A 12,055-nucleotide genomic window follows, 5' to 3' on the forward strand; every position below is an offset into this window, starting at 1 on the left:
TTGCCACTACACCCTGCTGAATTTTTTTTGTATTTTTAATAGAGACGGGGATTTCACCGTGTTAGCCAGGATGGTCTGGATTTCCCGACCTCGTGATCCGCCCGCCTCAGCCTCCCAAAGGCTGGGATTAGAGGTGTGAGCCACCGCGCCTGGCCCAAATAGGCTTTTTTTGAAAGAGAAAAATAAAACAGCCCGTGAGCCCAATAAGGATCTCCAGGTCAGAGTGCAAATGAGGAATGCCCTGTGTTTTTACAAACCGGTCAACTTGGTGTAGATCATTCCTTTTAATAGTTAAGTGACATTTTCTCCTTTCCTTTTTTTCCCCTTTCAAACTTCTGCTTTGGATGCCTTACACCTTTCAGAAGCTTGAAACTAAAAATGACTTTCCTATTGATGTCTCCATTCCTCTCACAAGGAATGAGGTGCCTTTCTCCTCCTGAATTCTCAAACAGACGCTGGTCCCAGCTCCGGGGCCTTCAGCAAGTAGCCACCTTCTCATATTCTGCTTTCTGTCTATTCTAAAGATAGGCACACAAACGGTGACCTTATGGTATTACTGTGAAAAAGGGGGAAAAAAGCAAAATAAACGATTCTGGGCTACATGGAAAATAGTAAGGGGTAATTAATGGTGGTGGTGGCTTTTGTTTCTTAGCTTTGGGTGCTGAAAGAAAGAAAATGGGAAAACAGCTTCTTCTATTTTGTTTGTTTGTTTCTTCATTAAACCATTAATCTCCATAAACAAGACATGTTTTTAGTTACAGATTGACTAGAAAAAAATGCATATGCTAAGCCAGATGGGTGAAATTAACAGTTTCATTAAACTGACTTTAAAATAACCAGTTACACAATATCACCCAAGACAATATGCCTTTGCTTTGGAGCAACAGTTGGAATTCAAAGTTTACCAAATGTGCAAAATGAGCAGTTTTACCTTAGGATTTTTTTTTTTTATTGTATTTACTACTGCAGAAAATTATTTAGATTCTTTTTCAGGGAAAATACTCTTTGGTTATATTTTGGGGGCAGTTTTGCATTTCATGTACAAAAGAAATAACACAGCCCTTTCAAACTGCCTGTGTTTCAATCTGCAAAGTTTTTTTGTGCTAAAGATTTGAGCTTTGTGAAGGATTCCCTTTTTACTCCTTATTCTCCAGTAATCTCAGCTACCTGGGCGCTCCTGCTAATGATTTCTGGGGTTCTGTGCCAGCGGTCGGCAGGGCAAGTGTTTCATTCGAAGCTTCATTTGGTTTGGAGTCTCTTCCTCCTCTGAGTCTACAAAGTGTGGGTCCATGGGTACTCTGGCAAAACTCATCATCTTAGTTAGGCATTTGGCAGAGTAGGTGAGGCAGGGATGAATCGTTAACAAACGTTAATGTTGCTTTGCTGGGAATGTGCAGAGGGGCATCCAAGATGAGCACATAGTTAAAAGTAAACACATGAATAAGTGGTAGTGGAATTTATTTTGCAGCTCTGAGTGCCACAGTGTCTACTGAATTCAGTGTATTCCAGGTTCTTATCACAGCTAAAGACTGGGTAGAACGGCCTTCTCTCAACTATGCAAAGGGAAAATTCAAGACAAGATTTCTCAGGCTGCTGGTGAAAAAGGGTGTTATCATGCAGATGTCATCCTAACAGATTAGCAGAGGGAAATGGAAATGTTCGAGGATGTTCAATGCCACGTTGTTGGTTATAGCAAAACCACTGGAAACAACCCAGGAGTCTAAAAATAGAGGCCTGGTAGGGAAAATGGTACAGCTATGGAATGCAATACTACTGAAGCATTAGAAAGAATGAGCTTCTGACAGCCCCAGGGAGTTATTCATAATGTGTAGTTAATTTAAAAAAGAAAGTCGAGAGTCAGAATCTACAATGGCATAATACGCCATTTTGGTAAAGAAAATGTGTATGTAGATATGTAAATAGATGTGGATATGAATTATTGTATATATGAAAGAAAAGTCTCAAAGCCTACATACCAAGCTTTTAATAGTTTTTAATCTTCATTATTAAAGAAAGACTGAGGGAGAGCGGATTTCTGTTTTCATTTTATACAAATCTGCATTTTTTTTTTTTTTTAACAACAAGCTGTTATTTCTCTGGGGAGTTTTAAAAAAATACAGAAAAAGGAACAAACTCCATTCGTTCAGTAAAGTGAATTTTTTCAGCACCTACTGTGCCAGGTACTTGGGATCAAAAAAGCAAAAGCAGAGCCAGGAGGTAGGCAGGAAGGAGTTCCAGGAGCCAGTAGCTAGAGGATGCCTTAGAGCTGGTGGAGGTGGTGGCTGCATCCTTCCCCACAGCTCAGGGTCTGCAAGCACAGGCACAGTGTCCCCCTTTCAGGGACACCCAACCCACCCATGTGTCCCCAGGCACCAGTACCCACTCATTGACGACGTGTCAGCATTCACAATGTCATCTGTGGGTCCTTCTGATCTCGACTTCCATTTTTAGCGTGGACCTCTGCAAGGAAATCGCCCTTCAGTAAACCCATCCCCAACCTTCCCACATTGGAGACTCTTCTCTGTTCAATCCTGATGAAGGACTGATAAGAGTGAGTCTCTCTCATTGCCTCCTGAGCTTTAAAAAAAATAACATTTTGATTTTTGATGGAATGAAGAAAGAAAGAAAAATGTTGGACATAGTTTTTAGGCAGGTGAAATTTTAGTCAAGTTGACATTTAACTTAACATTTAAATCAACATTATTTACATGTACATTTACATTTAACTCACATCCTAAGTTAAATATAAGTCTTCAGTTAAAAGTTAAGTCTTAAATTAAATGTAAATAGTATCTTTGTAATCCTATATGGCCTTTTGTAACATAGCATCTAGCATAGTGCTTTGCACATAATAGAAAGTAAACATTTGTTGGCTGAATTAACAAGAGATGTGAATAATGAAGATAGACTTTAGAAGATTCTAACAGGACATCTAGGGCCATAAAACTTGCTTGTTTGGGCTTAAATGATGATCAGCCTATAGATTCGTGGGAGAATTATGTAAAAGGAAGCATCATATAGCAGTTTGTAAACAAGTCTCTATCCGAGTGGTAAGGTACCTATTAAGGCAACTGACTGACTGTTCATTGAGGGTACGTGCGTCAGGGTGACTGTGAACTCTGGCTTTAGTGACCTTCAAAGTGGGTCTCACAGATTGGCTCTGCCTCTTGCCAGCCTTTGTAACTTTAGACAAGTTATTCTTCTCCAGGCCTCAGTCTCCTCATGTGAAAAATGGGGATGCTGGAAATAGTACCGACCTTATAAAAGTGTACCAATTAAATGACATAATTTACATAAGACACTTAACCCAGTACTTGGCCTGCTGTAAGCTCTCAATAAAAGTTGACACATTCTTTTTATTTGGAGATCCATGAGAAAAACTGGGGACAAAAGATGTCTAGAAAGCATCTAAATATAAGGTTCTTTTGCTCAACTTTTTAGAGCAGTGCCTAGGAACTGTTTGTGAGATAAAACACAATCTTCTTTTTTTTTTTTTTTTTTTGAGACGGAGTATCGCTCTGTCGCCCAGGCTGGAGTGCAGTGGCCGGATCTCAGCTCACTGCAAGCTCCGCCTCCCTGGTTTACGCCATTCTCCTGCCTCAGCCTCCCGAGTAGCTGGGACTACAGGCCCCCGCCACCTCGCCCGGCTAGTTTTTTTGTATTTTTTAGTAGAGACGGGGTTTCACCGTGTTAGCCAGGATGGTCTACGATCTCCTGACCTCGTGATCCGCCTGTCTCAGCCTCCCAAAGTGCTGGGATTACAGGCTTGAGCCACCGCGCCCGGCCAAAACACAATCTTCTTTAGGGAGCCTTAGAGGGGGAAAAAGTCTCTCTGGAAGTTTCAGTGGTCCTGGTTTGGTGATGAGTTACACTGAGGAAATTACTCTCTTGAGGCAATTTCTGAGCTACATACAGCACATCATTTCCCCCAGGATACTAGGCTGTCATTTAGTGCCAAAGAAAAGCTATTTACAGAATGACACCATGGCATCCCCAAAGAGTTTAATTTACCTCCCTAGAAGGTGGTATATTTTGAGGCACTGCAGGACCAACCATATCAATAAGTCAGGTGCTTTAATTGGCTTTTCCTCTTTTTCTAAAGCCATGTCAATCCCATGGTAATTAATTGTGTGTGCTCTGAATTGTGTTATTTGCAGTGCCAAGGAACCAGAATGAATCTGTATTAGACATCGGTGGGAAGATATTTGAGAAGGCTGTAAAGAGACTCTCTAGCGTTGATGGTCTTCACCAAATTAGCTCTGTCGTCCCCTTTCTGATGGATTCCAGCTGCTGTGGATACCATAAAGCATCCTACTACCTCGCAGTCTTTTATGAGACTGGATTAAATGTTCCTCGGGATCAGCTGCAGGTAGAGTATTTCATTGCTCCATTAACATCAGTCACCTGCGTTATATTTGCAGCGCAATGCGCTCATGCCCCTGGTAGAACTGGACATGTTGCAGCTCCTTGGAGTCCTTTAAAAATCTTTACACTCAAGATGAATGTCCTGGGGCTGTGTTAAATACAGGATCCTTTCCTTTCAGTGAGTGAAAAAGGGCACTTCATCCATTTCTAGACAAGGCCTTGAGGGGATGATTGGTGTACCAGCTAAGGAACAGTGTCAGGGCTTGCCAGAACCCCAGTTCTTCAAGAACAGGTGCTTCTTACCAAATTCTTTTAATTACTCTGGCTGGGAGACCGTTATCCACTATCCCACATCACTTTTTAGCTAAGTGAAGTCTCTTGGACCTTGAAGCGAAGTATTGCTGCATCCAGCAGTCTGTCATCAAAATAAACGCCATACCAGACGGCTTCATTTCTGGTTTTGAATCCAAATTTATTATGCAACTTGCCTAACATTTAGAATTACATTTTCATAGTGCATTAGTCAGGGTTCTCCAGTGAAACAGAACCAATAGGATTAGATATATATGGAAAGAGGTTTCTTACGAACAATTGGCTCCTGCAATTATGGAGGCTGAGAAGTCCCACGGTCTGCCGTCTGCAAGCTGAGGGCCAGGAAAGCCAGTAGTGTAATTCCAGTCTAAGCCTGAAGGCCTGAGAATCAGGAGAGATGATGCCATAAATTCCAGTCCAAGGGCAGGAAAAAAAAAAACAAACAAACGAAACAAAACAAAAAAACACATGATGTCTTCCTGCCTCAAGTAGGCAGTCAGGCAGACAGAGAGCAAAAAGGGACCAATTTCTCTTTCCTCTGCCTTTTTGTCCTATGGAGGCCCTCAAGAGATGGGATGATGCCCACTCACAGTGGAGAGGGCTGTCTACGTAGTTCACCTCACCAGTTCAAATATTCATCTCAGCCGGAAACACTCTCGCAGACACATCCACAAATGATGTTTCATCTGGGTACCCGATGGCACAGTCGAGTTGACACACAAAATGAACCATCGCAATAAGTACTGCTAAATGTTCCCTGATTGCTTTTCGTTTTCAGATTTGCATAGGTGATTGTGCATCCGTGGTTAGGGAGGCTCAGACTGTTGAGATGTGCCCAAATGGTTCCATGTTCCCTTCCAGTGATTTGCTTATGATACCTCTGGCTTACAGATGCTCCTGAATGACAGCATGTTTTCCTGAGCCCCAGAAGCAGTCCCCACAAGGGTGGAATAACGAGAACAGTCTAGTGCCATCTCTGCCACAAAGTGGCTGGTTGACCGTGGACAATCGACTTCCCCTTTCTGGGCCCCTCTTTTCCTATGAAATGAGGTGGTCAGACCAGTCAATCTCCAAAGACCCTTCCAGCACAAACATTCTGAGAGTGTGAGGATGGGACATGGGCCTGCCATCCAGACCCTGTGTCCATCGATGACGTCGCTGAAACAGAACAGGGGACTTAGGACAGTTGGTTGGTGCCCAAAATAGTGCTACAATAGAAGTCACGAAAGATCCCTGTTTGTACCAGGAAGAGGCAAAAGTCAGGGTGTTTTAAGCTGTTTAACATTAGGAAGGGCAGCTAGCTGGAAATTTGTAAACCAATAGAAAGCTGGATTGGCTTTTTTCCTAAAGATTCATTTCATTTTATTATTTTTTTGAAAAAGCAAGTTAAATCCCAGCACTTTGAGGCACCAAGGCAGGCAGATCATGAGGTCAGGAGATCGAGACCATCCTGACTAACACAGTGATACCCTGTCTCTACTAAAAATTAGCTGGGCATGGTGGTGGGCGCCTGTAGTTTCAGCTACTCAGGAGGCTGAGGCAGAAGAATGGCCAAGAGGCGGAGCTTGCAGTGAGCCGAGACTGCACCACTGCACTCCAGCCTGGGCGACAGAGCAAGACTCCATCAAAAAAAAAAAAAAAAAAAAGGCAAGTTAACATATTTCTGGAATGGCTAGGATTGTATATAGGAATTGGGCCTGATGACCTCTCAGTGTTAGGATTTTATGACCCTATCTACAATCTCATGAACACTTTGTAAATTTCTTCCTAACAGGGCATGTTGTATAGTTTGGTTGGAGGCCAGGGGAGTGAGAGGCTGTCGTCAATGAATCTTGGGTACAAACACTACCAGGGTATTGACAACTACCCCCTGGACTGGGAACTGTCGTATGCCTACTACAGCAATATTGCCACCAAGACACCCCTTGACCAGCACACGCTGCAAGGAGATCAGGTATGAGAGAGAAAAAAGGTTGGGAATGGTTATGGGCCTGTTTACCTGCTTTCATGGATGTCTGTACCTGTGGCTGCTTTCGTCGTTGGCCTTCAGAGGATGAACATAATCGAATGGAGAGAGGAGTTTTCTTGCGCTATCTAATTCCTGTTTCCTGGCTGTGTTCTCAGGACGAATGCAGGGGCAGCCCTACATTTATGCATGAAAAGCTTTTCATTCTTGAGAGGACCGGTATGTGAAGAGTCCATTTGGCCTTGGGCAGATTTTGATTTTGCAAAAAAGAAACATAGGTGTCTTGTCTTTGTGCCAATACCCTATGAGATGCTGAGGTCTGAAGATGTTAGGTGGGATTGGGTCAAATTGAGTGAAGGCAGGAAGCTGTAAGGGCTCTTTCCAATGTGTGATGAGCAAGCAATGTCTACAATGGAGACAGGCAAGCTTCCTACCCAGCTATGTTCCCCCTGCTGGGTGCTTGAGAAATGTCTGGCCCCATGCCATGAGCCTTATTACCCCAGTGCTCCCAGGTGACTGACAACAGGATGTGATGATTAAAGACTCCACCCTATCCCAGATGAAGGACTAGATGAGGGACACTAACTTCAGCCCCCAGTTTTGCAGGCTCCCAAATATTATTGATTCATTGGACAAAACAATCAGTGACTCGCATCTCCCAAAAGACCATAATCTATTACATTAGACCAACTGATGGTTTGTTTCGAGACTTCTTTTGGAGAACAGGGAATAATAGGGTCCAACTAAAAGGTGATAACTAAGAATAAAAGAAAGCTGCCCTTTGATACAGATCTGCATCGAATAGTGGTAGACAATGAAGTGGTTGCTTCTTATAAGTAGTTGTGTTTTGTTTTGTTTTGTTTTGTTTTTTTGAGACAGAGTCTCGTTCTATCCCCCAGGCTGGAATGCAGTGGCGTGATCTCAGCTCACTGCAACCTCCATCTCCGGGGTTCAAGTGATTCTCATGCCTCAGCCTCCTGAGTGGCTGGGATTATAGGTTTCTGCCACCACGCCCGGCTAATTTTTTGTGTTTTCTGTAGAGACAGGGTTTCACCATGTTGGCCAGGCTGGTCTTGAACTCCTGGTCTCAGGTGATCCGCATGCCTCAGCCTCCCCAAGTGCTGGGATTACAGGCGTGAGCCATCATGCCTGGCGAGTGCCATAAACTCATGATTTGCCCCTGCTTAGTGAGCAGCTCTGAGAGATAGGCCTAGCCAGGTTAGGATTGTTGAATTTTAGGCTGAGTGGCTGACTGGGAACCAGACCACGGGTCCCCAGCTCTGCCCCTGGATTGGGCTCAGAAATCGTCAATGCAGAAAATGCAAGCTTTGATGTTTGGGAATGGTTGGTTTCTGGAAAAGAAATCGAGAGTGACTACTGGGTGGTTACGAAGTAAATGACTTGAAGATATATGCTGTCAGTAAATGTTGAACATGAGTCAAGCTTTAAAACACCAAAAGTCTGTCTATATAGACATTCTAATTCCTTTAGAAAATAATGATTCCTTCTGAACAAACTTACACACCCTTATAATATATACGTGTATTTTCTGTCTGTATAATTTAACCTCAATTTACAGGAATAGATTTATTAATTGATGAAGTTTTTTTAAAAAAAAAGAATTGTTCTAAAACAATTTGCACGAAGTCAAGCCAAAAAAAAATTGCTTTTTTTTTTTTAACTAAGCCTGGATGTGTTAATAATGTTCTACATGTGTATGTTATACTTTTAAGAATTCAAATTCAGCATAAATTAGCAAACAGGAAATGGTATGTTGCTAACAAGCTCCTTTTCTTTTGAAGATTTGGCATGTGAAATGTTATGATTACGAAAGAAAACGTTTAATTGGTCAGAACCAGAGGAGATGAATAGAAAAGATCCGTCTTGCAGCTGAAAAGTCGCCTGATTAAGAGTCACAGATAGGAATTATACAGTTAGAAGAGTTGTGTCATAGCTCATTTTCTTAAGAATGTGTAATTAATGGCTTCTTAAGAATTTAAGCCGGTGTCGTACGTTGATTTAAATGTCCTTTTGTTGAGAAATCTATTAATTCACCAGCGTAATGTAGTAAATGAGAAGACAGAGAAAGCCAGACCTCTAATTAACAAACCAAGGACCCATCAATAACTGCTTTCTTGGTTCTTGCTTCATTCTCTCTTTTATGTAACTCGTGGTTCACATCATTTCATCTTTATTAGTGTTCTCCGTTCACATCGCTTTCTTTATGGTTTAGTGGGACTCTGCTTCAGGCTAGACAGGAAGAAGATGGCTAGTGCTTCTGTTTGTTTCTGCGGCTTAATTACAAATGATTAGTCCTCACATTCTGCCCCCTGATCAAAAGCTGCTCTTCCTCAAGGTTTGGTTGCCAGTCTTCTGTTCTCTCTCTACATTTTCTGGACGGAGATCTCATCTACACCTTTGGTTTCAGCTACCCTCCACATATGATAATTCTCAGACCTTAATCTCCGGCTGTTTTCTTGCAAATCCCCATCTGCCGTCATTGTTACATACTGCAAAAGAAACACATCCCTCCTCATCTCCATTCCCTGCAAACACCTCAGCAGATGGCATGGTTGTTCATGCTAGAACCTGGGGAGTCATCTTGGATCCGCCATCATCCCACCAGTCAACAACCCCCAACAGCTTTCCATGCCGCTTTTTCTCTCCTCCCCACGTGCAGCCCTGCTGCTGCCTGAATTTGTTGCTCATCACCTCCCCTCTGAGCTCCTACAACAGTGGATGGGCTGAATTGTGTCCTGCCAAAATCCGTATGTTGAGGTTCCAATTCCCAGTACCTCAAAATGGAACCATACTCGGAAATCAGATCTCTAAAGAGTTGATTAAGTTAAAATGAGGCTGTTAGGGTGGACCTCTAATCCAGTAGGACTGATGTCCCTATAAAAAGAGATTAGAGGCCAGGTATGGTGGGCCACCCCTGTAATCCCAGCACTTTGGGAGGACGAGGCTGGCAGATCACTTGAGGCCAGGAGTTTAAGACCAGTCTGGGCAACATAGTGAGACCCCATCTCTACTAAAAATACAAAAACTAGTCAGGCATGGTGGTGTGCATCTGTCATCCCAGCTACTCAGGAGGCTGAGGCACGAGAGTCGCTTGAACCCAGGAGGCGGAGGCTGTAGTGAGCCGAGATCACACCACTGCACTCCAGCCTGGGCTACAGAGCAAGACTCTGTCTCAGACAACAACAACAAGGTGAGATTAGGACACAGGCAACACAGAGGGATGACCACGTGAGGATGCAGAAAATGACGGCCATCTGCAAGCCAAGGAGGGGGGTCTCAGAAGAAACCAAGCCTTCCAACACCTTCATCAGGAACTTCCAGCCTCTAGGACTATGAGAAAATTTCTAAGTCACCCAGGCTGTGGATCTTTGTTATGGCAGCCCTAGCAGATGGAGAGTTCTCCTCCCCGGTCTTCTGGTCTTTCTTTCTTTTTTTTGAGACAAAGTCTCACTCTATCACCCAGGCTGAAGTGCAATGGCATGATCTCGGCTCACTGCAACCTCCACCTCCTGGGTTCAAGCGATCCTCCTGCCTCAGGCTCCGGAGTAGCTGAGACTACAGGCATGTGCCACCACGCCCAGCTAATTTTTGTATTTTTAGCAAAGATGGGGTTTCACCATGTTGGCCAGCTGGTCTTGATTTTCTGACCTCAGGTGATCCGCCCACCTTGGCCTCCCAAAGTGCTGGGATTACAGGTGTGAGCCACCTCCCCCCAGCCATCCTGGTCTTTCTGTCACCAGCCTTCCCATCCTCTTCCTCAGGCCAAGTGCACCACTGCACACTGGAATCACCTGGGGGCTTACAGAACATCTCTGCATGGAATCCATCATGAAGAGTCTCATGAAAGTGACGTGGGGTGTGGCCTAGGCACATGCATGTGATATGCGGATACATGTATGTGTATATTTTAAAATAAGCCTGCTGGTCAGCAGGCTTTAACTCTGCAGTATCAGAGGTGAACTTCCGAGCTGCCCATTCTAGAGATGTTGATTTTATAAACTGGCAACAACAACAACAACAAAATACAGTCCTCAGGGGATTGTACCCTGCAGCCAGGGTTGAGAAGTACTCACCCGAAAGAGTAAGTCTAGCTCATCGGATGCCATATGAGGCGTTCTTTGATCTGGTTCCTTGCTACCTCCCCAACCAAACTCACAACACCGAACTTTTGGTCAGGCCTGGCTGTTCCCACCTCCTGACCTTGACTGTCTGCTCACTGGTTTGCTTGCTCCATGCCCCTCCCCGTTTCCTTCTGACTCTTCCCACTTCGATTCTTGCTCAGATGTCACTCCCTCTGGAATCCTTCCTGGGACTCTCCTTGCTGTGCCACCGTCACACCTAGGCACATCTCTCCCATTGCTCCCACACTGGGTGTTGTGTGCAGGGGGACAGAGCTGGCTCCCAAGTAGGCTGTGAGCTGCCCGAGGCAGGGACGTCATCTGTTCACCTCCGTGTCCCAGGGCCCAGCACTGTGCCTGACACATAGTTGGTGCTCAGTGTTTACTGATGGAAAGATGGCTAGAAGTGGGTGCAGAGGTCACCCAGTGGTGAACAGAAAGTCACTGCAGTGTCTTGATGCTGGTGCTTTTCGAGGGGACCCATGTTTCGTTGTTGACAGCAGGTACTCAGAGCCCTTGCCACGAGCCCCTGCCTCTCTTGCATGCAGCACCACCATCGTATGTGACACCCATATTTGGGGAATCTTGGCTGTTTGCTTCCCTGACTCTCCACCCTTACAGCTGCTATTTCCCCTTCCGACTTACAAATGTCTAAAGTGTTAAATTTCTACAAAGAAAACACACGCACTATTGGGAGCCGAACATTATAGCTGATTTTAAACACGCTAGGAGGCAGGTTCCTCGTGGTGGTCCTGCCAGGCCCTGAGGTGGGAGGTTGAAGTGCAGGCTCCGCAACTGCCTGTTCCTCCAGCTGAGCCTGCTCCTGAGTTCCCAGGGGTGCTGGCGGAACTGTTCTATTCCACAACTTCGGGGAAGCCAGAGGCTTCTGGAAAATGTGGGGCTGCTGAGAGGCTTTGCTCCCCAGCTGCAAAAACTAGAGGGTTTTTTTTTGGTCTTTCTTTCTTCCTTCTTTTATCTCTCTCCCTCTCTCGTCCTCACCTGCCCTCCTTCTCTTTCTCTCTTTCCCACCTCCTTTCTTTCTTCTATTCCTCTTTCTCCTCCCTCTCCTCTTTCTCTCTCCACTACTTGTCTATTCCCCCGTCTTTCCCTCTCTTCCTCTCTCTTTCCTCTTCCTACCCCCTCTTCTCTCTCCCTCTTTCTTCTTTCTCTCATTGCCTCTCTTTCTTTCCCTGTCCTTCCCACGTCATTTTCCTGGATCTTCTTCTTCTTCTTCTTCCTCTTCCTCCTCCTCCTCCTCCTCCTCCTCCTCCTC

The 12,055-nt window shown here is 44.6% G+C and overlaps 1 protein-coding gene across 1 annotated transcript in view; it reads left to right on the forward strand.

Annotated features, from left to right (window-relative positions):
- Window positions 1–12,055, forward strand: part of SEL1L3 (sel-1 suppressor of lin-12-like 3 (C. elegans)) — a 117,924-nt gene that overhangs the window by 56,520 nt on the left and 49,349 nt on the right. The window contains exons 10-11 of the mRNA XM_011974860.1: window positions 4,158–4,369; window positions 6,452–6,631. Of these exons, the coding sequence (XP_011830250.1) occupies window positions 4,158–4,369; window positions 6,452–6,631 (392 nt within the window). The remainder of the gene's footprint in view (window positions 1–4,157; window positions 4,370–6,451; window positions 6,632–12,055) is intronic.

This window comes from Mandrillus leucophaeus, unplaced genomic scaffold, assembly GCF_000951045.1.
Source record: "Mandrillus leucophaeus isolate KB7577 unplaced genomic scaffold, Mleu.le_1.0 Scaffold1498, whole genome shotgun sequence".
Classification (NCBI taxonomy): Eukaryota; Metazoa; Chordata; class Mammalia; order Primates; family Cercopithecidae; genus Mandrillus; species Mandrillus leucophaeus.